Source organism: Puma concolor, chromosome E2 (assembly GCF_028749965.1).
Source record: "Puma concolor isolate L17-30 chromosome E2, mPumCon1.1.hap2, whole genome shotgun sequence".
In the NCBI taxonomy this organism is placed as follows: Eukaryota; Metazoa; Chordata; class Mammalia; order Carnivora; family Felidae; genus Puma; species Puma concolor.
The window spans coordinates 17,692,639-17,717,169 of record NC_141681.1 but is presented as its reverse complement, the minus strand read 5'-3'; the positions used below and the strand labels follow the sequence as shown (position 1 = coordinate 17,717,169).

Sequence of the window (24,531 nt, the reverse complement as noted above, 5' to 3'; positions counted from 1 at the left end):
AGTTGTGTAAATATACAAATAAAGTTATATAAATAGTACTCCAGCTGGGGCAGGAGTGAGGAGAAGGGATTAGGGTAGGATACAACAAGAGATTTCATCTGTTTCTGTTACTTTTCTTCTCTTAAACATAAAATCATATGTAGTAAAATGTTAGCATTTGTTAAAATATGAGCAAAGGAAACATAAGTATTAATTTAAAATATTTCATATTTTAAAAAACACCATGTAGCAGTTGATTAAAGTAAGTCAAAATGAGGTGCCTGGGTGGCTCTGTCAGTTAAGCGTCTGATTCTTGGTTTCAGCTCACATCATGATCTCACAGTTCACAGGTTTGAGCCCCGCATTGGGCTCCACACTGACAGTATGGAACATGTTTGGGATTCTTTATCTCTTCCTCTCTCTCTGCCTCTCCCCCACTTACACATACTCTCTCTCTCCCTCTCTCTCTCTCTCTCTCTCTCTCTCTCAAAATAAATAAATTTTAAAAAGGTAGAAATCAGTTTTTAAAAAGTTTAAAAAAAGTAAGTCAAAATGTCCAATCAACTATGTTTTTAAAAAGTAATAAAGGGGGGGCACCTGGATGGCTCAGTTGGTTAAGTTTTCGACTCGATTTCAGCTCGGGTCATGATCTCATGGTTCGTGAGTTCGAGCCCCGCACTGGCTCTCTGCTGATAGCCTGAAGCCTGCTTGGGATTCTCTGTCTCCCTCTCTCTGCCCCTGCCCAGCTCTCTCTCATGCATGTGCTCTTCTCTCTGTCAAAATAAATAAATAAACATTTAGAAAGGTAATAAGGTATGAGCTATATAGGACGCTTGGTGAACTTATTTTTGGCATAAGTGAGGGTACCTTATCTTTCATTCATAAATGCAAGTAGATGTCCATCAGTAGTATTTATTTAGCCCACTGAGGTAAAACTCATTCCCCCCATGTCATTCCTTCATGAAAAGGTGTTACTGTCAATTACTGAAAAAGGTGTTACTGTCAATGGATTTTGCAATCTTAAGGATCTAATTTGAATCTCATTACTGTCATTTCTATCATATAGACAGAATTTTGTGGAAGTTAAATAAATTTGTAATATTGCCCCTGTGAATAGACATTGATACCAACTTTTTCTTAAGGTTATTAGGAGTATAAATATGTAAAATGCTTAACATTACCTAACAATTAGTGATCATTCAGTAAACATTGACTTTTCTCCCACATGTGTATCATGTGTTCATTTGTATAATGTGTATCATGTGTTCATTTGTTCATGTGTTCACTTGTTAATAAGGTTTTAAAAAATAGATCTTATTTTTATAGAAATAAGGTTTTTAAACTTATTTTGCTTTTTTCTTTCCATTCTCATCCAGTCTGTGTTTTACCTTATTTTGAATTTTTGCCTGTCAGCCAAGATAGAGCCGCTTTTGGGGCATGGTATTTACATTCTGACTTATTCTTTCATGTTGACACTCTCTCAATAGGAGCCCTTGTCTATAAAACAGACATTGATAGAATATGATGAGTCATAGGGAGAACAGACATTTCCCAAAGGGATGTTCTGAAAGGTGACTATTTAAGAGTTCTTCCTCGAATTCTCTTCCTTTTTTTTTTTTTTTTTTTTTTTTTTTTTTTAAGTGAAGTGATACATTTGCATGATCGGGTATCAAAACTGCTGGTAGGGCAATGTATGACTTACCTTCTATTTTTTGCTTAGACACTTTGTTTTGTCTGCAGTTGAATCCAGTATCTACTCTAATACAGACCCAGATGTAAAATCTGATTAATTATATTACAAGATTTTAATGATACAAATACTATTTTCTTTCCCCTTTTTGGTCTCCTAGTCTAAAACAAAGAAATGTGAAGACATTGGACTAGAGTTGGCAGGAGTACCTTTATTATTTAATCTAAATAAAGTGTATTATATGATGAAGCATTGAGGTGACCTTCAAATAGCATCCTTCAGACTTGTTCTTTTTAATTCTTATCTAAATTAATATAGTGATAATCTCTGTTTTTGTCTTAACATTCCCTTTCAAGTAGTAAAATGATTGTCTTTTTTTTTTTTGTCCCCTGTACTTCTTGGAGTTTTTGACATTGTGATAAATATAGTTATCAGCTAGTGTAAGTACTCCCTTTTGTGTTTAATCTACTTGAGGTAAAGGATTTGTTCTGGGCTTTAGTCTCTTCATCCAGTATTGACCAGTGATGCTGCCCAGTAGTACTGAAATCACTGGATCATAGAAAGCATCTTTCTTTTCCAATAGGAAATGATTTAAAAAAAATTGCAGGGGCGCCTGGTGACTCAGTGACACATCCAACTCTTGGTTTCGGTTCAGGTTGTGATTTTATGGTTCGTGAGTTCAAGCCCCAGGTTGGGCTCTACACTGACAGCGAGGAGTCTGCTTGGGGTTCTCTCTCTCTCCCCACCCCCCCCCCCCCACCTCTGCCCCTCCACTGCTTACTTTCTCTCTCTCTTCTCAAAATAAATAAATAAACTTAAAAAAATTTTTTTAATAAAAACAAAAAAACCTCCACCAAATTGCATAATATATACCTAGTACATGTCTTATACCATGCTTAGATATATTTAAAATATTGCTATAAATGTCAGGACACTTACAATTTTTCTAAACATTTTATTTTTCAGGAAACATTCTTTAATAAATATTTTGTGAATATATTAATGTCACTCTGTCAAGGTAAAAATAATTATTTTAGGAGAATTTAGATTAAAAATAGAATAATTATTGTGTAGTATTAGAACCCTGACTGGCAATTTCTTGGCCTGGGGAAGAAAAAGATGGTTTCCAGTAAATCAGTAACAAACATTTCAGCTTCAGCAACAGTGCTAATTATTTTTTAAAATAGAGCCTCTAGGATCAAAAATTTATGTAGTTTAAAAGTGAAAATTGGTAACTTTTTTTTAGGGGTATAAAGAAGTATGTGAAAGTTGGCCTGAGAAATGAAAAGATTCTTTTTCTGCTAAAATACAGATTATGTCTTTCTGCTTGAGTGTATTGGTCAGAGCATATTCTCTTCTACTCTATAAGAGAATTTGGGTAAAGGCACAGCCTAAAAACATCTGAGAAAGAGAGCATTCTGGCTTATGGATTAGATTGCATTAGTAAACAGGAGAACAAATTGGTGAATATGAGTTAACAAAAATTTTGGATAAGAAATTTTTCCACATGGCATTTATTTGGATGTTGATAATTTAATTTTTTTAAAGTTTGTTTTAAAACATTGCTTATTGTGGCATGTAAACTTATGTTGGGTGGGAAAAGTACAAATGGGAAATTGAAATTGTTAAACATGTAAATTAAATGATCAACCCTACAATTTTTGTTTTTTGCTTTTGCTTTTGGTAAAGTAATCTGGATTGCTTATTTTATATGCTGGGATGCTAGTTGTTTTTTCTATTAATACACTTAACTTGCATTCTAGCTTCGCCATTCAGAGACAGGCATCGTGTGGTGGGTTGTGTGACAGTGTCTGTCAATAGTGAAGACAAATAGTGCCAGAGACACTTAACCCATCCAATCTCACCCAGGGTATAGGTCGGTCTCGTTTTCAGACTTCTTCATAAGTCTTTTTTTCTTTCTTTCTTTCTTCCTTCCTTCCTTTCTTTTTTTTTGTTTCTAAATAGTGGATTGATACTGATTGAAACTAAAAACTCTTTGTAAAGTTTTAAACTTTACATTAATACTATAAGAAGAAGAAGAAGAAAAGTAGAAAACGAAGGTTGGCATGTAAGGTGTTGACAAAGCAGGTTTGCAGCCACTTTGTGTGTTCTAGATTTTTCAATCCCTTAGCAACATGAATCTTGGCCTTATAATTTTTTTCTCTTGATATCTTTCTTCTTTGATCTGAAATTTTGTCCTTGTATCTGGTGACTTTTATCAGGCAAGATGTTTAGATTTGAAGTCTTTGTTACCAGAAAGAAAAATGAAATACTTAAAAAGGATAACTAAGGTTGAACAATAAGTGTTTTAGACCAGAAATATCTGGATTGTTTTTTAAGATTATTTTCTGAACAGTCAGTGGTTTACTCCTTCTCCGTTCCACTATTGGTTCACTTAAGCACACTTGCAAAATTTTATGGCTTTTGTTTTCATGACATTTTTAGGCAGCTCAACTGATTTTGCCTGGATGTTGGAAAGTTATAAAATATATGTGCATATTTAAATGCTAAGGATCACATTTTCATCTTGGAAGCTCAGTTAAATGTCATTTCTGTCACATCTTTTAAATTAGTGAAGGGTATTTGTTTCTTTTAGGGACTTTAAAGAATGTTTCCAATTTCAAAGCTTTCTATAAAAGTGTAGTTAGTTCCATATAAAGTGTCATGTCTTTTTTTATGGTATTTTAAGCACTAAAATGATACAGTAATTAAAATAATTTCTAGTTCACAAATCTAGAACTAATAGTTCTTAATTTCAAAACTTAGTTTAAGCAAGGAATATATAAAATCTACATGAGTTTCTATATGTGGTAGCATTTAAAAGTCCCACTTTCATCTTTCTCATCAAACTAATAATACTTATAAATTCTAGGGTATCTGGGAAGGCATTATCTGCCACTCTTTTTATCCCAGCTACTTTGAATACTCATAGTGAACCTTAATGATTCCATTGGTTCTTAAAAGCATATAAGAATATACAATTTCAGTTCACCATCATTACTGGCATTTGGTCTGGTAATTGGCTCATGCTAATAATAGAATTGTTAGATGTAGACATAGAACACTATGTATGTGATAACTTCACTTGCACATTTTAGAATTAATCTATTGTTCTGAGATTGTAAATGCCTTTTAGTAAATATAGAAGTGGGTTTTCCCTTTGGTTTACCATGCTCTCTAGTCACATAAAATGTTATAGAAAAATAAAATTCCCCTAGATTCAAAGATAATTTTTTCATAAAAGAAAAAAAACGAATAATAAAAATTTATTCATGTGTTACTTAGGTAAGAGAATAAGTTTAAGAAAAAAATTTAAAAACTTACAACTTTACGAAGGATTGGTAAGGGATTTAAAGAACAAATAAAATTATAAAGGCATACAATAGAAATACATTATGACTATTCTGCTTAGTGAGAAAATAAAACCAGTTAATAAAATTTTTTATGTTGGAATTTTTTATTTTTAATATGTAGCAATGAAACATTGTACATTCCTAACAGATAAAAATGGAGACTCAAAACCAAAAAAGAAGGGAGAGGTAATTAGCATATTTTGTTTATAACAACTTAAAAAAGAATATATAGATGAGGCAGGATTACATTAGCATTTTAGTTCTACAGAATGTCAATTAAGCTGTTTCTTGACATTTAATGATTTAGTAACTGAAAAGTCTTTGTAGATATTTTAAGTACATTTACAGTATTCCCAGGAATGTTTTTTAGTGCTTTTCTGGGACTGCTTGGAAATGAGAAATTTGTGTTTAGAAATCTAAAGTGTTTTTAATATCACTTATGCATTTTTAATAGATAATATTAAGGATTTTTTATTCTTAGTCAGTTTATGGATTGATACACAAGTAGATAATAGGGCTTATATATAGTTTCACGAAAGAGTTATTAGCACTGGGGCACACGTGGCTGTCTCAGTCGTTGGAGCATGCAACTCTTGATCTCGGGGTTGTGAGTTCGAGCCCCACATTGGAGGTAGAGATTACTTAAAAGTAAAATCTTAAAAAAAAAAAAAAAAAAAAAAGGATAGTTATTAGCACACTCTGTAGAAATAGCGAATAGTTACCTCTAAACTCTTAAGTTACTTCTAAACCCTTCCCTGGTATCAGGTAATGCCTTTATAGTAATAATATAAACACTTTGAGTAGTACGTCCTTTTTTTTAAAACCTGATGTGTTTATCATGGGCACATTGGTACATTTGTTGGCCAATATAATTTTAGTATACTTCAACATATGTATCAAATATTGGCTTCCAATTAATTTAATAAAAAAGTTGAATTTTTACAGGTCTTGATCTCAGGGTCATGAGTTCAAGCCGAATTTTGGGCTCCACGCTGGATGTGGCGCCTACTCAAAGAAAAAAAAAGTTGAATTTTTACTACATGCAAAACACTATGTTAGATTATTGGGAGGGTCTAAGAAAGATGTCTATGTTCTCAAGAGGCCCATATTGAGGCCCATATTTCTCCACTTCACCCCTTCATTTGGCAACATTATTACACTTAGGTGATCCCTTGCTAACCAGAATGTAACATCTTTATGTGAAGATTTTATACACCATTATCATGATCATCAAAGTAACACTGATATTGTTATAAAGAGTTTTATAGTTTAAAAAAATTGTCTTACTTGTTAGAGTCTTAAAATGAGTAGAATCTTTGTAATTTAGACTCAAACTGAGATAGCTTTAAAAAGTAATACTATTTTTAAATTAGAGAATGCTTACTGCTGTCTTGTGACAGAGTTTATGTTTTCAGTTTCATAGTTCTGTGCTAATGAACTTTTTTATTTAATAAGTATGTCCAGGAAACTGCAGGTAAAACATAAAAATTATATGTTAGGTGCCCAAGGAAAATGTATAGAATATTTTAATTTATGTAGGGTATGAGATCACAGTTTGGCATACCTGTCCCAGAACAGACGTTTATGTATGATTATATCAATTGGGTTTTATAACCATGACTGTTTTGATAAGATTTGCAAGATAAAATCATAAATACCTGTAGAGCAATGCTAGGTAATGTCTTGCATATTAAATTCATAAATATCATATGACTTGCTTTTGAGTTCATGATTGCTTTTCACCAGTACTTTCCATCTGTCATGGACAGGGATCCCTGAGATGTTCATATTCTGCATTCTCATGTGCATGGTACTTAGATTCAAAGAGGGGTGGTGGCGGGCGGTGGGGGGAAGCTTCGTAGAAATACACGTTCACAGCATTCATGCTGCATGTTTTGTGTGTTCCACTGCAAATACTGCATGCTGCCTACTTTTATTTCTCTGAAGATGAAGAACAGAGGCTTATACACACACACACACATTTAGTTTCAATTTTGCCAATAGTTGGAACAGATGGAGGAATGTTATACATAATACCTTTTCTATTTTTTAATGATTTTTATAGTATTTTTCAAAAAAAAACAAGAAAAAATACTTGTTAATTTAAACCCAAAGTGGCTACAAATCAGCTCCTAAACTATCACTGACATTAGCATCTAGATTTTGTAGTTTTTACAAATCTTTTAAAGTATTTATTTACTAAGAAAACATTGCATTAATGCATGATACAAAATTGATAAATTTTCTTTAAATTGGAATGCAGTTTAAAGTGACTGAATTTTCCAATTTCAGCTACTGCATTTGACAAGGATACAAACTGGAAAATGGAACTGGTATCATCTTATTGCTCTAGGTTCTTTGACTTATGGTAGTTGGGAAAAATATTACCATGTGGCATTATGTAGATTATATCATTAATGGCTAATATTAATTACTGTGCTCTTCAGCTTTGACAGCAGTGAAAAATTATGGGTGAATTTAGCGATTTCAAATAATTTAAGTGTTCTGGTACAAGTTTTTAAGAATGATCTTTGGCACTTGGCTTTTGATTATCTGAACATTGGCATTCTTAACATTTCACTCTGTACATTGTAATTAATAAGAATGTTGCAATTCCAATAACTGCCCATCACAGTTTTAAGTTTTATCCTACCACTTTAGCACAGTGGTATACTTGGCTATAGATAAAAACTAATTTTAGCTTTAAACATATATTTTAGTTCTCCGTATTAAATTAAATGTTATTATGTATTTTTAGTTTTGTGTGTGTATGATTATCAACCTTTCTATATCTTATACAAGATCAAACGGTATTTCTAAAATTTTAGAACTAAAAACGTCCAACCTTAACGTTATTAGTATGCCTCTGAGGCTGTGCTGTTAAGGGTTAAAGTAGTATTATTTTTCAACAAGCTGTTCTGCCAGTTGCCACCCATTTTGAAAAGGTCTATTTAAATCTTTTTTGCTACACGTAATAAATAAATGGCTTTTACAAAAAACCTTCCCCAGGACTAGAATTTTTTTTGTTTAAACCCCTTTTTTGTTAGACTTCGGTCAATAAAAGTTACTGTTACTCATATTAAGAAATTCCCTAAATGTTTAAAATCAAGCAGGCCCTTTAAAGAGAGGGGTATTGGATAGTGGTAACCAATTGCTGAGTGTGTAATTAAGGATGTTGTAAGAAATATCCATCCAGTAATCAGTCCTTACTCTGCTTTTCATTCTGCCATAAAGGATGAATTTATTTATTTTAGAGATCATGGTTTTGAACTGCCATTTCTAACTTCTGGATACCCTCAGTGGTTAACTTCCTTATTTTCCACAGCCCAGCATATTCCAAATCAAACTTTTTTCACTTTAATTCTAGATTTTACAATAATCATAGTGATGGTACCAGTTCCATTTTGCCTCCAATTCAGTTGATTATATATTTTTTCTATTTATTTCTCATTTTATAATTGATATCTGGAATAATCAGCAGCTCTTTTCTCATTTATTTTCTCATATTTTTATTCCAGGATTTGCCTCTGAAGCAGGGAGTGTCTGCATTAAAAATGACCTGTAGTTCTCTGCTTCATAGGTTAGAAACTTATTTTAATATTTTGTGGCTAAGCACAGTCCCACTTTTCAAATTCTATAATAAATTATTTAATTGGCATTGAATGTGGACCACAAGCTTATATTTCATATTGGGGTTTTCTTTATTATTTTAAATGATTAAAATTCAACAGAATATCCAGCTGAGGCAATAAAAGCTTTATTCTTGCTTTACAGCTTTAAACATTAAATTAGATTTTTTAAAATCTATCAATTCTAACACAAGTAAAATATTGCTATTTGGGCATTTTTTAAAATTGCGTTTTTTAGGCTTTGTATTGCTTGAAGCATTTATATTCTAAAACTTAACCAAATTCCAACTATTCATTTTGGGGAAAAACAATCAGTTCACAAATCACATTTTCAATGGGACTGCTAGCCAGCATAGGTGAAAACATGTATAGTGTATTTACTCTTAAATTGTACACCGCAGATGCTTCTTCAGCTCCCTCCTCTTCCTCCATGGGCGGTGCTTGCAGCTCCTTTACCACCTCTTCCAGCCCTACCATTTATTCTACCTCAGTCACCGACAGCAAGGCTATGCAAGTGGAGAGCTGCTCCTCAGCCTTGGGGGTAAGTAACAGAGGGGTAAGTGAAAAGCAGTTAACCAGTAACACAGTTCAGCAGCATCCATCAACACCGAAGAGGCACACAGTCTTGTACATCTCACCACCACCTGAGGACTTGCTGGATAACAGTCGGATGTCCTGCCAGGATGAGGGGTGTGGATTGGAATCAGAGCAGAGCTGCAGTATGTGGATGGAGGATTCCCCCTCCAACTTCAGTAACATGAGCACCAGTTCCTACAATGATAACACTGAGGTACCTCGTAAATCACGAAAACGAAATCCAAAGCAGAGGCCGGGGGTCAAACGACGAGATTGTGAAGAATCTAATATGGATATATTTGATGCCGACAGTGCCAAAGCACCTCACTATGTGCTTTCTCAGCTTACCACGGACAACAAAGGCAACTCAAAAGCAGGAAATGGGTTGGTATTCACATTTTTTAAAGTTTTATCACCATTGTGCAAAACAAGCAAGAAAAATAAATCATTCCCCACTTTTTGTAATTGCTCAGCTTAAGTTTGAATATAAAAGCAAATACTGATTTTTATCATTGAAATACATGAAAATTCAAACTTAAAATTACCAAGTTTCGCTAGAGAAAAACATATTAATAGATTTTAGCAATAGGTATCTTATTATGAGTATGATTAAGTAGTAGAAAATAATCTGTTTTGACATAATTTTTAAATTTCAAATGGATTCATATTTTAAAAGGATTTAAAAATATTTTTACTCAGACAAATAACTAGTAATGTAATGGCTGTAGTTAAACAACTTCAAAACATTCAAAAAGGGCTAGTTTGTGTTCTTTCACATTGTCTCCCCATATGGTTCAACCCGTTTCCATGTCTGTAAGGGTTTGACTTTCTCTTTTATTTGATGAAAACAAGAAAAAGCTGCATTGATTCTTGTATTTATTTTAAGCTTTTTCTTTAATATATTCTCCTGACCTTTAAAAAAAATAAATAGATCACTAATTTTTTTCCCCTGTGATTCTGGGTTTATGTATTGAAAGCATGATAGAACAGGATCATGGTACATATTTGAGTTCTCATTCATCTCTGCCAGTCTACAGCACCCACTATAAATATATTTGTAAATAAATATATTTCCATGGCTATATTATAGAATATTTATTGCTATAGTATAGAATACTATGACTTATTTTTAACTTTTTAAAATTCTTTTAGTACTTTTATTATATTTAATTGCTAGACTTTTAGTTTCATTTTCCTATTGCATTCAATATAATTTTGACCAAATTTAATTCAGTGGATTTTAAGAGATTACTTTTTGGGGAGGCAGATTATGGTCCTTTAGTTGACCCAGAATCTCCTACAATTTCAGGTTGTTACAAAGAGTGATGCAGAAGCTTTTGGTTGGTTTACTACTTGATGACATCATTCTTATCTTTTAAGTTAGTAATCTGGTTGACTATTATAAAGAGTATTCTTAATGTATATTTAACTTGTTCTTAAATGTTCTCTCAGTACATTTTTAAGCAATATCTACCATTTAAGCATAATTATTTTATATTATTTTCTTCTCTACTCTCACTTAAAACCCCTTTGGAGTGATGTAGTTAAATAAAAATAAACATTTAAATGTTTTTTCTTTTTAGGAAGTCCAGATTAAAAAATTATCTAAAAGAAAACAAGACTAACCTTTTCCTAAAATGTTACCGTTAGTAGAGCTAATTTCAAAACATACTTGTAGAACTAGTAGCTATAGAATAATGCTCTGAAATGTAGTAGCCAGATTTAAAAGGCTCATGTATATCCGTCATTAAATACGAGCATGCGTTTATTTGGGTTTCAATGCAAAAGGTTTTTTGGTTTTTTTGTTTTTTTAAGTTCCAAAAGAGAGATTTTCATTGTTATACTGAAATAAACATTAAAGGTCCAAATGAAGAACAAATAGAATTTTGACATAGGGTTAGTCAACACATATCATTTGCAGTTCCTGTTAAGAGAGATCTTGACCTACATCTTTTCTGCTTCTGCTTTTGTATGATAGATATATCTTAGAAATGATTTGAGGTTACCCAGGGAAAGTATAATAACATTTGTCGAGACAAAATCTCTCATGAAATAATTCATGGAACAGAAACTCATCAAGCAGCAGAAGAAATGTCCAGCTTCTTAGGTAATGGAAAAATATTTGACACTGGCAAATAGAAGTGGTGGAAGAAGTTTAAATTTTGAATAGATAAGAACTATATCAAGGAAAGGATAAAGCAATATGTAAATATATTGAAACATAGGCTTTTGAAAGCAGTTATTAAGAGGATCTCAAGCTACAAGTCCTATACTCTTCAATAAGAAAGGCATTAGAAACATGAAAGAAATTCAGAAATCTTTTGAGGGATAAGGTATATATTGCCTTAGATATCATAATGTGCCATAAATTTACAATTTATGTAATACTGAATTGTAGGAAATGTACTCTGAAATATGTTATAAACAGCAGTTTATTGATCTTCAAGATGGAAATAGCATTTTTGTATAATTAAGGTATTATATAAAAGAGTTTATTAAAAAACAAAATCACTTAAAAAAGAATTACTCAGTATTTAAATATTACTTAGCCACGTTCTTAAATTCTTCAACTAAATGTTCTGAGCATCAGTAGGCTTATGTTTTTTCTAGATAGTCCTGAAAATTAAGGTATAATGTAATGTGAAACTCCTTTTAGGCATTTTGTAGTATAAATTATTTTTTTGTGTGACAGACAACTAGAAGGATACATAGCACATAGGAATTAGAATGCCATTTTAAGACTTCTGAATAGAATATAATAAGACAAAGGACTTAGCTTTTTGGATGCCATTTAGAAGTAAAATCCCATACAATTAACTGTAAGCCATTGTGCCTTAAAAATTACTAATTTCACTGACTTCTTTTCTAAGAATTAGTTGACATTTTCATTGTTGTACATGTCTGAAGATCTAAATATATATGTATTCCATCTGTACATTTAAGCCTTAGAGAATAAAAGTAGTTTTAAGGGCTTTTAAAAGTATCATTTCAGAAATTGTTTAGTTACATGGACTATTCTTTAAGCCATAATGTGTATACTGTGTCAACTCACTCATTAGTCTTCATCCCAAATGAAATATTTTGTTTTACTAAAATAATAAAACTTGTTTTTATCTATTTATCCTCATCAATACTAGCTTGGCTAGCTTAAGTGAATATAAAAACTGTATCTTGCCAAATTCATTGGTATGCTAAATTTTCCTTATAATTCGAGCTAAAGTTTTCCCTTTTCTATTATAAAATTAATAGATATTAATTACAAACATGCAGAAAAATAGAAGAAAATAAATAACCTATAATTTAGTCACTCGATACAACTCCTATTAGTATTTTACTGTATTTTCTTTTGGTCCTTTTCATTGAATATTTAGGGGGTGTTTTTACATAGTTTCAGTAAGTGAATATTTTTGCTTTGAATTTAAAAATAAATATAAAATGATACAATTGTAGAGTTTCATATGTAAGGGACTGCACATTGTATTGAGAGCACATGTTTGAATTTCTACCTAGAACGATGAACAGAAAAATAGGATTTGTTGCCCATTGTTCCAGTTTCAACTCAGTACTTTGATTCATAGAATGTATTCTTTCAGGGCCTTTTAAATGACTTACATGGGTAATCTTTGACTTAAGTATGTGAAACTTACATGAATGGCATTCCTTGGCCAGGAATCCGAGGATCCAGTCTTCTTCATCTTGATATTATAGGAACTCTTTTTATTCTGCTTTCTTTTCTTTGTCCCTTTCTTTTTCCTATTTGCAACAACAACTATTTTTTCAGCACCTGCAGCTTCAGGAATTGTGCAAGGTTCAGGGAATGTGAAAACGATGGAGCACAGTACTAGCCCTCAGAACTCTCCCACTTACCTAGTCAGTCTTACTTCGCATTTCTTCTCTTCTCCATCCTTCTGTCCCTTTCCTCACTATGAGGTTCATCCCAGTGCCTGGTTTCATTGAGAGTACAGCATTTCTTCTTTTTGTTATTGATAATAGAGGCAACAACTTAGAGCTGGAGGGTTAAACATTAGGGGCAGGTTTAAGGCTTCTTAGCCACTGTTGCTCTTCTTTGTTTGAAATCAAACATTCCTCCTGGGATCTGTTTGCTTTTGGAGATTTTGTCCATAGTCATCTCTTAGCTCCTGTATTTTCAATGTGAGGCATACAGAAAGCAGTATAGGCCCTGACTCTATTTTAAAATGTACATGGGTAATTTTAAATCTGTTTTAAAACTAATAGTATTGTTTTATGTTTATTTTATCACATATTTGCAGTGCTTCAAATGAAAGGTGTTGACCTAAAGTCCTAACCACCGGTTGAAATATTTTTCTTTGAACATACATTCCACATAGCAAATGAATGATAAACAAATAAATATTAGAAATACAATTTTAAAAAATAGATTGCCTATCTGTAAAGGCCAGATTATAAAGATTTTATATGCTAAGGGCTTTAATTATTTAATCATAACTAAAAACACCGTGAAAAATTGTACTTCTAGAAAAGATTGGTTAGAGTAAATCTGATTTCCCAATAAAAATTGGATCACTGATTTTTTATTATAATTTTTTCAGAAAAATTGTACTGAAAATGATATCCCCCAAAAATGTATGCTACATGTACTTTAGATTGTTTTTTAAGGCCTTCATTTCTTTGGGCTACCCCCCTTTTCTTTTGCATTGCAAGTCTGATTAGAAAATAATGGTAGTTAATCTTATAGTTTTATATTACACTCACATATATGTGTAATTTTTTAAATTTGTTTTGACTGAAGTGCATTGTGAAAGGTTATAGTGACATTCGCTATTCTCTTACCTGTTATTTTTCTGTTCATTAACATTCATTCTTCCTCCATTCCTCCTACCACACATAGGTGTTGTCTTCCCTGTCCAATTTACTTTCTTTTATTTTTGCATTGTATAGTTAAATTTTATTTAAAAGTTTAAAAAGATACTTTGCTTATGGAATGTGTCTTCCCTTAGGCTGTGTTTTATTTTGTTGTTAGGATTATCAGTTGTTTTTAATGACACTGCCTTTTCTGTTCCTTCCTTTACCTTAGATGACTTTTGTAAAAAAAAAAAAAACAAAAAAAAAACAAAACAAAAAAACTTCTTCTTGATACTCTTTCTGTGTTGTGCTTTGACTTCTCAGAACATTGGAAAACCAAAAAGGCAGTGGAGTAAAGAAGAGCCCTATGTTGTGCGGACAGTATCCTGTTAAAAGTGAGGGAAAGGAGCTGAAGATAGTTGTACAGCCTGAGACCCAGCACCGAGCTCGGTACCTGACTGAGGGTAGCCGTGGCTCAGTAAAGGATAGAACACAGCAAGGCTTTCCTACAGTAAAGGTACTTATTTTATTTAGCAAAAGAATTTTTTCCAGTTTTGCTTACTAGTTATTTTGTTTTTAACTGGCAAAAGCTGCCTAAAATAAATGGTAGAAATACCGTATATAATGGAAATTAAAGCAAGTCTGACTGAATCATAAGGCCAGTATTGTTACTTTAATTTGATTTTTAGTTTAGATGAAAGGGGAAGTGAGAATGTGTTCCCAATAATATTTGGAATTTATGAATTATGTTCCCCTTATATTTGACATTGGTAGCAACTATATTCAGTTCTTCCCAAACTTAGTATTTAAGAAAAAATTTTAAAGTGAATTCATTTAAAGTGAAATATTGTAGAAATTAGTATGGACTTGGAAAATAAGTTTTTTGAGATGGCTAAAGGAATCAGGAGTATTCATTTCAGAAAAGAATTAGTTGATAGATAATTCAAATCTTCAGTTTGAGAAATAGGATATTAACTGATTCTTCATCTTTTCAGAATTTAGACTAAAAGAAAAAAGGGGCTTAAATTTCAGCCCCTGGGAAACTTTGTTACAAAGAATATTTCTCTTTGAAGATAAACCAAAAAGAAATGAGTGAGGGATGTTTAACAAGTGTTCCTACCCCTTGTAAAACATTAAACGTAGGAATTTTGACTAGTCATGTGGTAAATTCTTGTTAAACACAGTTTGTGTAAATGTAATGTTAGTATTTACTTGGCTTGCTTTTCATTTTAAATTTTAATGGAATAATGGTAGAAATTTAGGATCAGGAAATCTATCCATGGTCATTAATAAGGTTGGTTAATAGTCCCACGTACAGTATCACTCCTATCCCTCTGCTACTCGTCACACCAACCCCATCCTCATTCCCCCAGACTCAGAAGAAATAGGTAAATGATAAGTTTAAGTCATGCTTTTTATAAATATTTGTTTGACCAGACATTTTGATAGGTTGGTTAGTATTTTTAACCCATATTGATCTGACTTTAAGTTATGCTTTGGTTAAGTACTCTCTGGTCAGAAGTATTATTAGATTAATTATCTCTGATAGGGAGTGAATTGACCTTAAAAGTTTATCTATTCATTCATTCAACAAATAAGCACCCCTCGATGTGCCAGACACTGTTCTAGGTACTGCTAGTGGTTTAGGTAGATTGCTTCTTTGTCTACTTATTTCCCTCATGATATCATTTCACAGAGATATTGCTATACTGGGTTACAAAAGATGTATGAATCTTTTAAAGTACTTTGGTGTACATTGTACAAGTTATTTTGTGATTTTATGCATTCTATATTAGTAGCTTCAGTATTTAACTATAAACCTGAACAAAAATCAGCATTGGAAAGATTTGTTCCCAAATGCTATTTTATTTATTCATTCTTCAACAAATTATAAATTATAATTTATGAAAGCATGTTAGAGACCTGTAAGGATCCATAGATCCTGGTTTGAACTAACACTTTTTCAAACCATAATGTTTTGGCCCAGAATTTCATGTTGTTGTGGATATGTATCTAACCTATGCAAATGAGTTACATTTCCTTATTATTTATATAGCTGTACTTCAAATATTTTTCTATTCAAATAGTTTTTTTTTTTTTTTAATTTTTTTTTTCAACGTTTATTTATTTTGGGGACAGAGAGAGACAGAGCATGAACGGGGGAGGGGCAGAGAGAGAGAGGGAGACACAGAATCGGAAACAGGCTCCAGGCTCTGAGCCATCAGCCCAGAGCCTGACGCGGGGCTCGAACTCACGGACCGCGAGATCGTGACCTGGCTGAAGTCAGACGCTTAACCGACTGCGCCACCCAGGCGCCCCTCAAATAGTTTTAAAAGAGTAAAAATTCAGTATGTGTACACATTTGATGATGATGATGATGATGCCACTAACATAGTTTAATGAATTTTCCGTTAGTAGTGATGGTAAATTTTGAGTAACCCACATGCTTTGGCAGTCCATAAATTTATAAATACATAAAGGACTGTGTATTCATTTGCATCTGGTTGTACAAATTAATTGTAAATGACAATTTATCATTAAACATATAACATTTTAATCAAAATGTGATTATTACAGGATTAAAACTTAGAATTTCCTGCAAAAACTTAGCCAATTCTCCTCTTTATGAAAATATTTTACTTTTGGTTTTCTTGAAGATTAAAATTATTTCTTTACTGTTATCTATTTATAAATGTAGAACTTGGTCTTAAATGTTTGATTTGACAATTAGATTATTTGAAATGCTAATTAGTCTTTATGTTCTATGTTATCTCACTCCAGCTGGAGGGCCATAATGAGCCAGTAGTGTTGCAAGTGTTTGTGGGCAATGACTCTGGTCGAGTGAAACCACATGGATTTTATCAGGCCTGCAGGGTAACTGGGCGAAATACAACTCCCTGTAAAGAGGTGGACATTGAAGGCACTACTGTTATAGAAGTTGGCCTTGATCCAAGCAACAACATGACATTGGCGTAAGTACTTAGTAAAAATTTTTTCAGTATACATTACACTTTTGCAGTGGGCAGGAAAAAAATTTTAGTTTCTAATGTAAAAAAAAGAAGATTTTGAGTATTTTATTAAAATGTTTTAAACATTACAAATAAAAACGTAGATTAATGCAGAATGGTAATTGGTCAAAATGAGCTCTTTTCCCTTTGCCATAGAATTCCTATGATGAAAGGCAAGGAAATAAAAGCCAGGTGGAATAATGGCTTTTTTGGAAATAATATGGACTAATTTGTTGGGACTAATAAAAGTAACATTAAAAATAAAAACTACAAACCATTTGATTTGTTCTCCTAAATTCTTAGTATTTGCATTAGAAAACTATTTGACAGAGACCTTTCATGGTACCTTAACCCATCCTGATGTGGAAAAGCGTGTTGCTGTTCTAAATTCACTTTCTATTTTTGTTTTCCTATATTAAAAAAGAATGTACTGGGAGTATGTTTTTTTTCCCCACCATATGCATTTTCATTGCCTAAAAAATATGAGGTGTTAATAATTTAAATTAAAACATTTTTTTCTTAAGCCTTTTGTTAAGGGGTTTTATCCTAAATTTGAAACCATAACAGCAGCAAATATATTGATAAGGGGTAGACTATGTTGTAATTATTTGTATTGAAATAGCTAATGACATTTCTCTATTTAATTTTCAGTTTCCTTTTGAAAGCCATTTTGAGTAATAAGAGGTTAAATGGAAAAGAAAATTTTTGAAAAACAGTAGACTTGTTTTTTAACTTTTGAAAATCATGAAAATATATATAGTGGAAGAAAGGAAGGGAATTACTGGTTATAAAAATAGTACTTATTCATTATAAGTGTTTTGTAACCTTGCTTTCACTTACCATCAGCATTTTCCATATAGTAAATATTTTTTGGCATATATTTTAATGGCTATGTAGTGTTCCGTTCTTTTGGGGACAGTTTGCTAGTGTGTTTTTGTTTTTGTTTTTAAGTAAAATTAATTCCTTCTATTTTAATATCTGAATTAGCTACAAAAATAAAGAGGCTACATTTATCTATCTATTTATGTATTTCAAGTGTATTTATTTTGAGAGAGAGAGCAAGCATGCAAGTGGGGAAGGGGCAGAATTAGAGGGGGGAAGAGGGAATCCCAAGCAGGCTCCATACCACCAGCACAGAGCCTGATGTGTGGCTTGAACTCAAGAACCCAATACCATGACCCGAGCTGAAATCAGATGCTTAACTGACAGCCACCCAGGCACCCCCATTTATTTTCTAAAAACAGCGATTGGGATGCCTGGCTGGCTCAGTCAGTAGAATATATGACTCTTAATCTCAGGGTCATGAGTTTGAGCCCCACGTTGAGCATACTTTAAAAATAAATTAATTAAAATTAAAATTAAAAAATGGCTAAGGTGCCTGGGTGGCTCAGTCAGTTAGGTATAGGGCTCTTGATTTTGCCTGGGATCATGATCTCGTGGTTGTGAGATCAGGCATATGTGGGGCTCTGTGCTGGGCGTGGAGCCTGCTTGGGATTCTCTCCCTCTCTTTCTGCCCCTCCCTTGCTTGCACTGTCTCTTTCTTTCTCAAAAAAAAAAAAAGAAAAAAGAAAAAAAATGGCAAAAGTATCTCTTGTAAGCTATTACTTACGTTCCGATTTTGAAATAGTGATTTTACTTTACTACTTTTTGCATTATTATAAATGAAAAGTTGTCAAGGTTAAGAATTATGAATATTCAGAATTTACCCTTCTGTATTATTTGAATTTGGAACGTTATGATTGTATTACATATTCAAAAAATTAATAATTAGCAAATTTTTTAAAAAAGAAACTTATTTGGTTAAGAATATTGTGCTATTTATATAACAGAAAATATTGGTTAATGTATTTTTTTCTGTGTCAGGGTGGATTGCGTAGGGATATTGAAATTGAGGAATGCTGATGTTGAAGCCAGAATAGGAATTGCTGGTTCCAAGAAAAAAAGCACTCGTGCAAGATTGGTTTTTAGAGTTAATATCACAAGGAAAGATGGCTCCACTTTGACACTGCAAACACCCTCCTCTCCGATTTTATGTAGTAAGTAAGAAAATACATATCAAGTTTTTTTGTTTTGTTTTCTGTTAATTTTCAGACATAGCTAAATTTCAGATGTTTTAAAGACTGTAGCTTATAATGGTGCAAAATTTGAAGCATTTTAAAAGTTGTAGTCAGGTTTCCTAGACTATAGGTGGATAATATCAAGTAAAATTGAGAAGATATGTAGTATTTTGTAGTTCCCTATTATTATCCCATACTACTTTTAAAGGTAATTTGAGGGGACACCTGGCTGGCTCAGGTGCTAGAGCATGTGACTCTTGATCTCAGGGTCATGAGTTCAAGCCCCATATGGGCTGTGGAGCCTACTTAAAATTAAAAAAAAAAAAAAAAAATTAAAAAAGTACTTTGAATGGTTTACCTGAATTAAATTCCAAAGCCAAAGGATTCTTCACTGTGTGATAAATTGCTGTGATCTTAAGTCTGTTTGGTATTAGAACATAAGAAACATTAAGGTAAGTAGAACTTTGTAAATATACAGCAGTTGGAGTTCTGATTACAAATTAAAGCATTAAAGTATAGTTTTCGCAAGTGGGAATCATAATTCTTATTTTGCTAATCTGGGCTTAGGAAGTAAATGATGTGTGTACGTGTGTGTTTAAATTTAATCTTATTGTTGTATGTGCCTCACAGTATATTCTGGTTTCCCTATAATGAGCATTATTACAAGCAGTAAATAGAAAATTTTTTCCCTTATGTATCACTTAAGATTTTCATTGAGTGTAATTTTCTTTAGCATTTCTTCATTATAATTTACACCTGAATTCAGAAGAGCAGAATAGACTGTTCCATTCAATTGAATTTCCTGTTGGGTTGTTTTGGGTATTATGACCTTGCTACCCCTAGGAGAGTTACACAGCCTTTGTAATTGTATTTTTGTTTTGTCAAATTATTCATCCTTTGTAAATCTTATTTTCCCTTTCTTTTAATTCATCTCAAAAATGCTTATAGCCGTACTTTAGCTTAGCAAACACCATAGTCTTTTTTAAAGTACTAAAATATCTTTCTGATCTCAAGAGAGCTCAGTTGGATTTCTCTATTTTTTGTTATTATAACAAATTTGTTTTGATACTAGTATTTCTTTAGGCTATTTCTGGGTGATGTGCAATTATAAATAGACTGCTTTTACAGATCATATATTCCATGTCCATTCTATTATATTTAGATAAAGACAAAATAAAGAGTCTATAGATGGTTTATTGAATTCTTAAGCTTTTCTAATTGGGGTGCTCCAATTCTGGATTTACTATAATTTGTGATATGTTCCAACTTGAGTCTTACTAGGATACAGTTCCAATTTTAGTGGTGTTTATGCATTTATTTTTTTATGTGAAGTAATACTTTGAGCATGACCATAGCCATTTTCTGGAGGCCAGAGCCAGAAATGCTAGATAATTCACATCCTACTACTTTAGCAGAGACTGGCAAATGGTTGCCAACTTTATGTAATCATTTGCTCTTTCTTTCATTAGTTTGTTTAGTCACTTCTTCATTTTCTGTTTCATTAAGGTATTGTTAAGATATAAATATATTCAGCTAAAGGTGGTAGAGAATACAAAAGAAATAGAAAACATGATTTTCTGAAATTTCATCTGTAATTATTATCATTTGTTAATTATCACTATTAAAGATAATATATGTCCATATTTCAAAAAGTCTCTCTCTCTGGGAGTCGAGGTGGGGGGTGGATATGACAGCCCTTAGAAGCAGTAGCGCACAGTGGAAAGGATATACAGTTAATGATAAAAGTTAACATGCTTTGAACTCTGTATGCCGGGGATTTTGTTTATAAGCATTGTATCATTTACTCTTCTCTGTTACCTTATATGGATTCCACTCTACAGTTGATGAAACTAAGACTTAGATTAAATAACTTCCTCAAGATCACATAACTAGTAAATAATAAGACCAAGATTCACAGCCCCTTTTAGCCACTATGCTATATTGTCATTACAATCACTTAAAATTGCAGTGCTGAAACCAAGGTTGAGCACTTTATTTCATCCTAGCCATGGCCTCTGAATGGTTAGGGCAATAGTTACAGAACGAGATTGTGTTAGTGAACTGCTTCCTCTACCTAGGAGATTTATGTTGTGTAATTTAGACTTTATGAATTTAGAAAATAGATTTCATTTGGGGGATTTTACTTGAATACCTATATGGTCCCTTCCATTTTCTTTTATAGAAGTCATTTATTATGGAGATGTAGGATATATATTTTTATTCCTTTAATTGACTATTTGTTACTTTCCATCTGCTTAGAGAAATTGGATTAGATACAAATGAGCAGTACTTTCTTTGAAAGAAAGGGATACTAATGATGAGGTCTTGCCATCTGTGACAACATAGATGTACCTACAGGGTATTATGCTAAGTGAAGTAAGTCAGGCAGAGAAAGACAAATACCATATGATTTCACTTATATGTAGCATCTAAAAAACAAAAGAAATGTGAATAAATAAAAAGAATAAGACTTGTAAATACAGAGAACAAACTGATGGCTGCCAGGGAGCTGGGGGATGGGCAGAATGGATGAAGCGGAGTAGAAGATACAGGCTTCCAGTTATGGAATGAAAGAGAATAAAAGGTACAGAAATACAGTTAATAGTATTAGAATAGCATTGCATGGTAGGTAACATATGATAGCTGAGCTAACATATGATAACACTAACATATGATAGTGAGCATAGCATAAGGTATAGAGTTGTTTAATCACTGTGTTGTACATTTGAAATTATTGTAACATTGTGTGTCAATTCTCAAATTTAATATTTTTTGCAAGAAGAAATAAAAAAATAAAGAGGCAGTAATAGTTGCCATGCTTCTTTTAATTTGCAAATATGTTTAGACAATAATTTCCCTATTTATTTCTTATTGTTATTTTCATAGAATTTCATGCAAATAGGATTTTTTCCTTAAAATGTATAGCTAGCTTTAAAATATTTCTAATAGTGATTTCAATGAATATCAATTAGATCTAATCATTTAGGCAAGAGTCTAAGACTCTTACAAAACAAAAAAAAAAATTACATAAGTAATCTCTATACCCAATGTGGAGTTTGAACTCACAACCCTGAGATCAAGAGTCACATGCTCTTCCAACTGAGCCAGCCAGGCACCTCTAAGCCTCCTGACCTGTACATTCCTAATGGATCGGTGATTTGATTTTTCTAAAAACCTGTCATCTTATGTAATGAATGTCCTTATTCTGTGTTCAGAATGTAACTTTACTTGATCATGAGTTTTCTTTAAATACACTACACAGCAGTCTGTAGGTTGGTCAGTCTTTTTTATTGTTAAGCTGGTAACAAAATGAAATATTAAAAAAATTTTATTACTTTTTAATTTCTGTTGTTTAAATATTAGCATTAGGACACACAACAGGTGTCCTACAGGTGAGGGGCACTTGGGTGGTTCAGTTGGTTAAGTGTCCAACTTAGGGTCAGGTTATCTCATGGTTTGTGGGTTCGAGCACCACGTCAAGCTCTCTGTGTCAGCATGGAGTCTGCTTCGGATCCTGTTTCCCTCTCTCTCTGTCCCTCCCCAGCTCACGCTCTCTCCTTCTTTCAAAAATAAATAAATATTAAAAGTTTAAAATGTATGCTTTATGCATGTAGGCAGATGCAGAAGAGAGAGGAAAGAAGACTGGGATAATCATGCCCAAGCCCTGGTTCCAACTCTTCCGTAGTTCACTCATTTCACCTCTCTAGTGAATATTAATCTAATGGAGTTTCCTGTTAATAATAGTGCTACATTATCCCATTTGATCTTAACAATAGTACTGTGTTATTAATAAAATAGAAATGATTAGTTTCACTTTTTGTATAATAGGAGAGGGATGAAACTGTTCAGGTTAGGAAATGCACAAAGAAATAGGAGATAATCTGATTTTTTTTGTTGTTCATTGTTTTGAGCTGGTGTCTACTGCAGAATATAGGAAAGATTTTATTTTTATCAATTTTAACATAATAGCAGATATACTTCTTAAATTGTATAGCTTATAATTAGGGCATTGACATATAGGCACTTAATTATCTTAAATTTATGTACAGTCAGTCTTATGCTTTCTGTCCCATAGAAGATGGTTTCTTTTTTTTCTAATAGTTCACTGAGATATAATTTGCACACCTTGCATTTGAGCCTTTTAATGTGTACAATTTTTTATCATATTCAAAGTTGTACAACCATCACCATTATCTAATTTTAGAACATTTTTATTGCTACCTCAAAAAGAAACCCTGGGGTGCTGGGGTAGCTCAGTTGATTAAGTGTCTGACTTCAGCTCAGGTCATGATCTCACAGTTCGTGAGTTCAAGCTCCATGTCGGGCTCTGGGCTGACAGCTCAGAGCCTGGAGCCTGTTTCAGATTCTGTGTCTCCCCCTCGCTGTGCCCCTCCCCAGCTTGTGCTCTATCACTCGGTCTCACTCTCAAAAATAAATATCATTAAAAAAAGAAAGAAAGAGGGGCGCCTGGGTGGCGCAGTCGGTTAAGCGTCCGACTTCAGCCAGGTCACGATCTCGCGGTCCATGAGTTCGAGCCCCGCATCGGGCTCTGGGCTGATGGCTCAGAGCCTGGAGCCTGTTTCCGATTCTGTGTCTCCCTCTCTCTCTGCCCCTCCCCCGTTCATGCTCTCTCTCTCTGTCCCAAAAATAAATAAACGTTGAAAAAAAAAATTAAAAAAAAAAAAAGAAAGAAAGAAAGAAAGAAAGAAAGAAATCCTGTAACTCTTAGCAGTCACTCTCTATTCTATTACCCCAGACCCTGGTAACCACTGTTCTATTTTCTGTCTCTATGGATTTGCCTATTCTGTACATTTCATGTAAATGGGATCATACACTGTGTGGTCTTTTTATCTGGCTTCTTTCACTTAGCATAATGTTTTCAAGATCCACTGATACTGTAGCATATATCAGGCACTTTGGCTAAATGGTATTCCATTGTTTGGATATACCACAATTTGTTTATCCATTCATCCACTCATGGACATTTGGGTTGTTTCCAACTTTTGGTTGTGAATAACGCTACTATGAAGATACGTGTACAGGTTTTGTGTGGGCATGTGGTTTCAGTTCTCTTGAGTATAGACTTTGGAATAGAATTGCTGGATCATATGGTGGACAGTTTTCTTGTTTAACATTTCTTTGAAATTCATTTATGACTAATAGAAGACAAGTTTTTTAAAACGTAAAAAACCATTTCTCTGTACTTCTCCCTGTTTTAACATCAGTTTTCTGAAAATATTGAAGGGAACTGAATTCTTTGTTTTAATTTTATCATCATTTTACCTCTGTTTTCAATAATTTTATTTGACTTATTTTTGAAAACAAAATATGATTTACTACTAAAATATTTGTATTCATTGGATTGGTCAGCAAATTTTGGCAGGCAGTAAAATTGTTCAGATGGGCTTTTTTTTT

The 24,531-nt window shown here is 32.8% G+C and overlaps 1 protein-coding gene across 10 annotated transcripts in view; it reads left to right on the top strand.

Annotated features, from left to right (window-relative positions):
• The window catches only part of NFAT5 (nuclear factor of activated T cells 5), a 119,829-nt gene that overhangs the window by 51,454 nt on the left and 43,844 nt on the right, over window positions 1-24,531 (top strand). For 4 of the 10 annotated variants that reach the window (XM_086689034.1, XM_086689033.1, XM_086689032.1 and 1 more), the window contains 4 exons: window positions 9,053-9,611; window positions 14,376-14,568; window positions 16,833-17,023; window positions 18,923-19,095. In XM_086689034.1, coding sequence (XP_086545160.1) covers window positions 9,053-9,611; window positions 14,376-14,568; window positions 16,833-17,023; window positions 18,923-19,095 — 1,116 coding nt within the window. Of the gene's footprint in view, window positions 1-1,002; window positions 3,546-8,540; window positions 8,603-9,052; window positions 9,612-14,375; window positions 14,569-16,832; window positions 17,024-18,922; window positions 19,096-24,531 lie in introns of those variants that run through there. The other 6 variants (XM_086689040.1, XM_086689037.1, XM_086689036.1 and 3 more) reach the window with 5 other exon arrangements.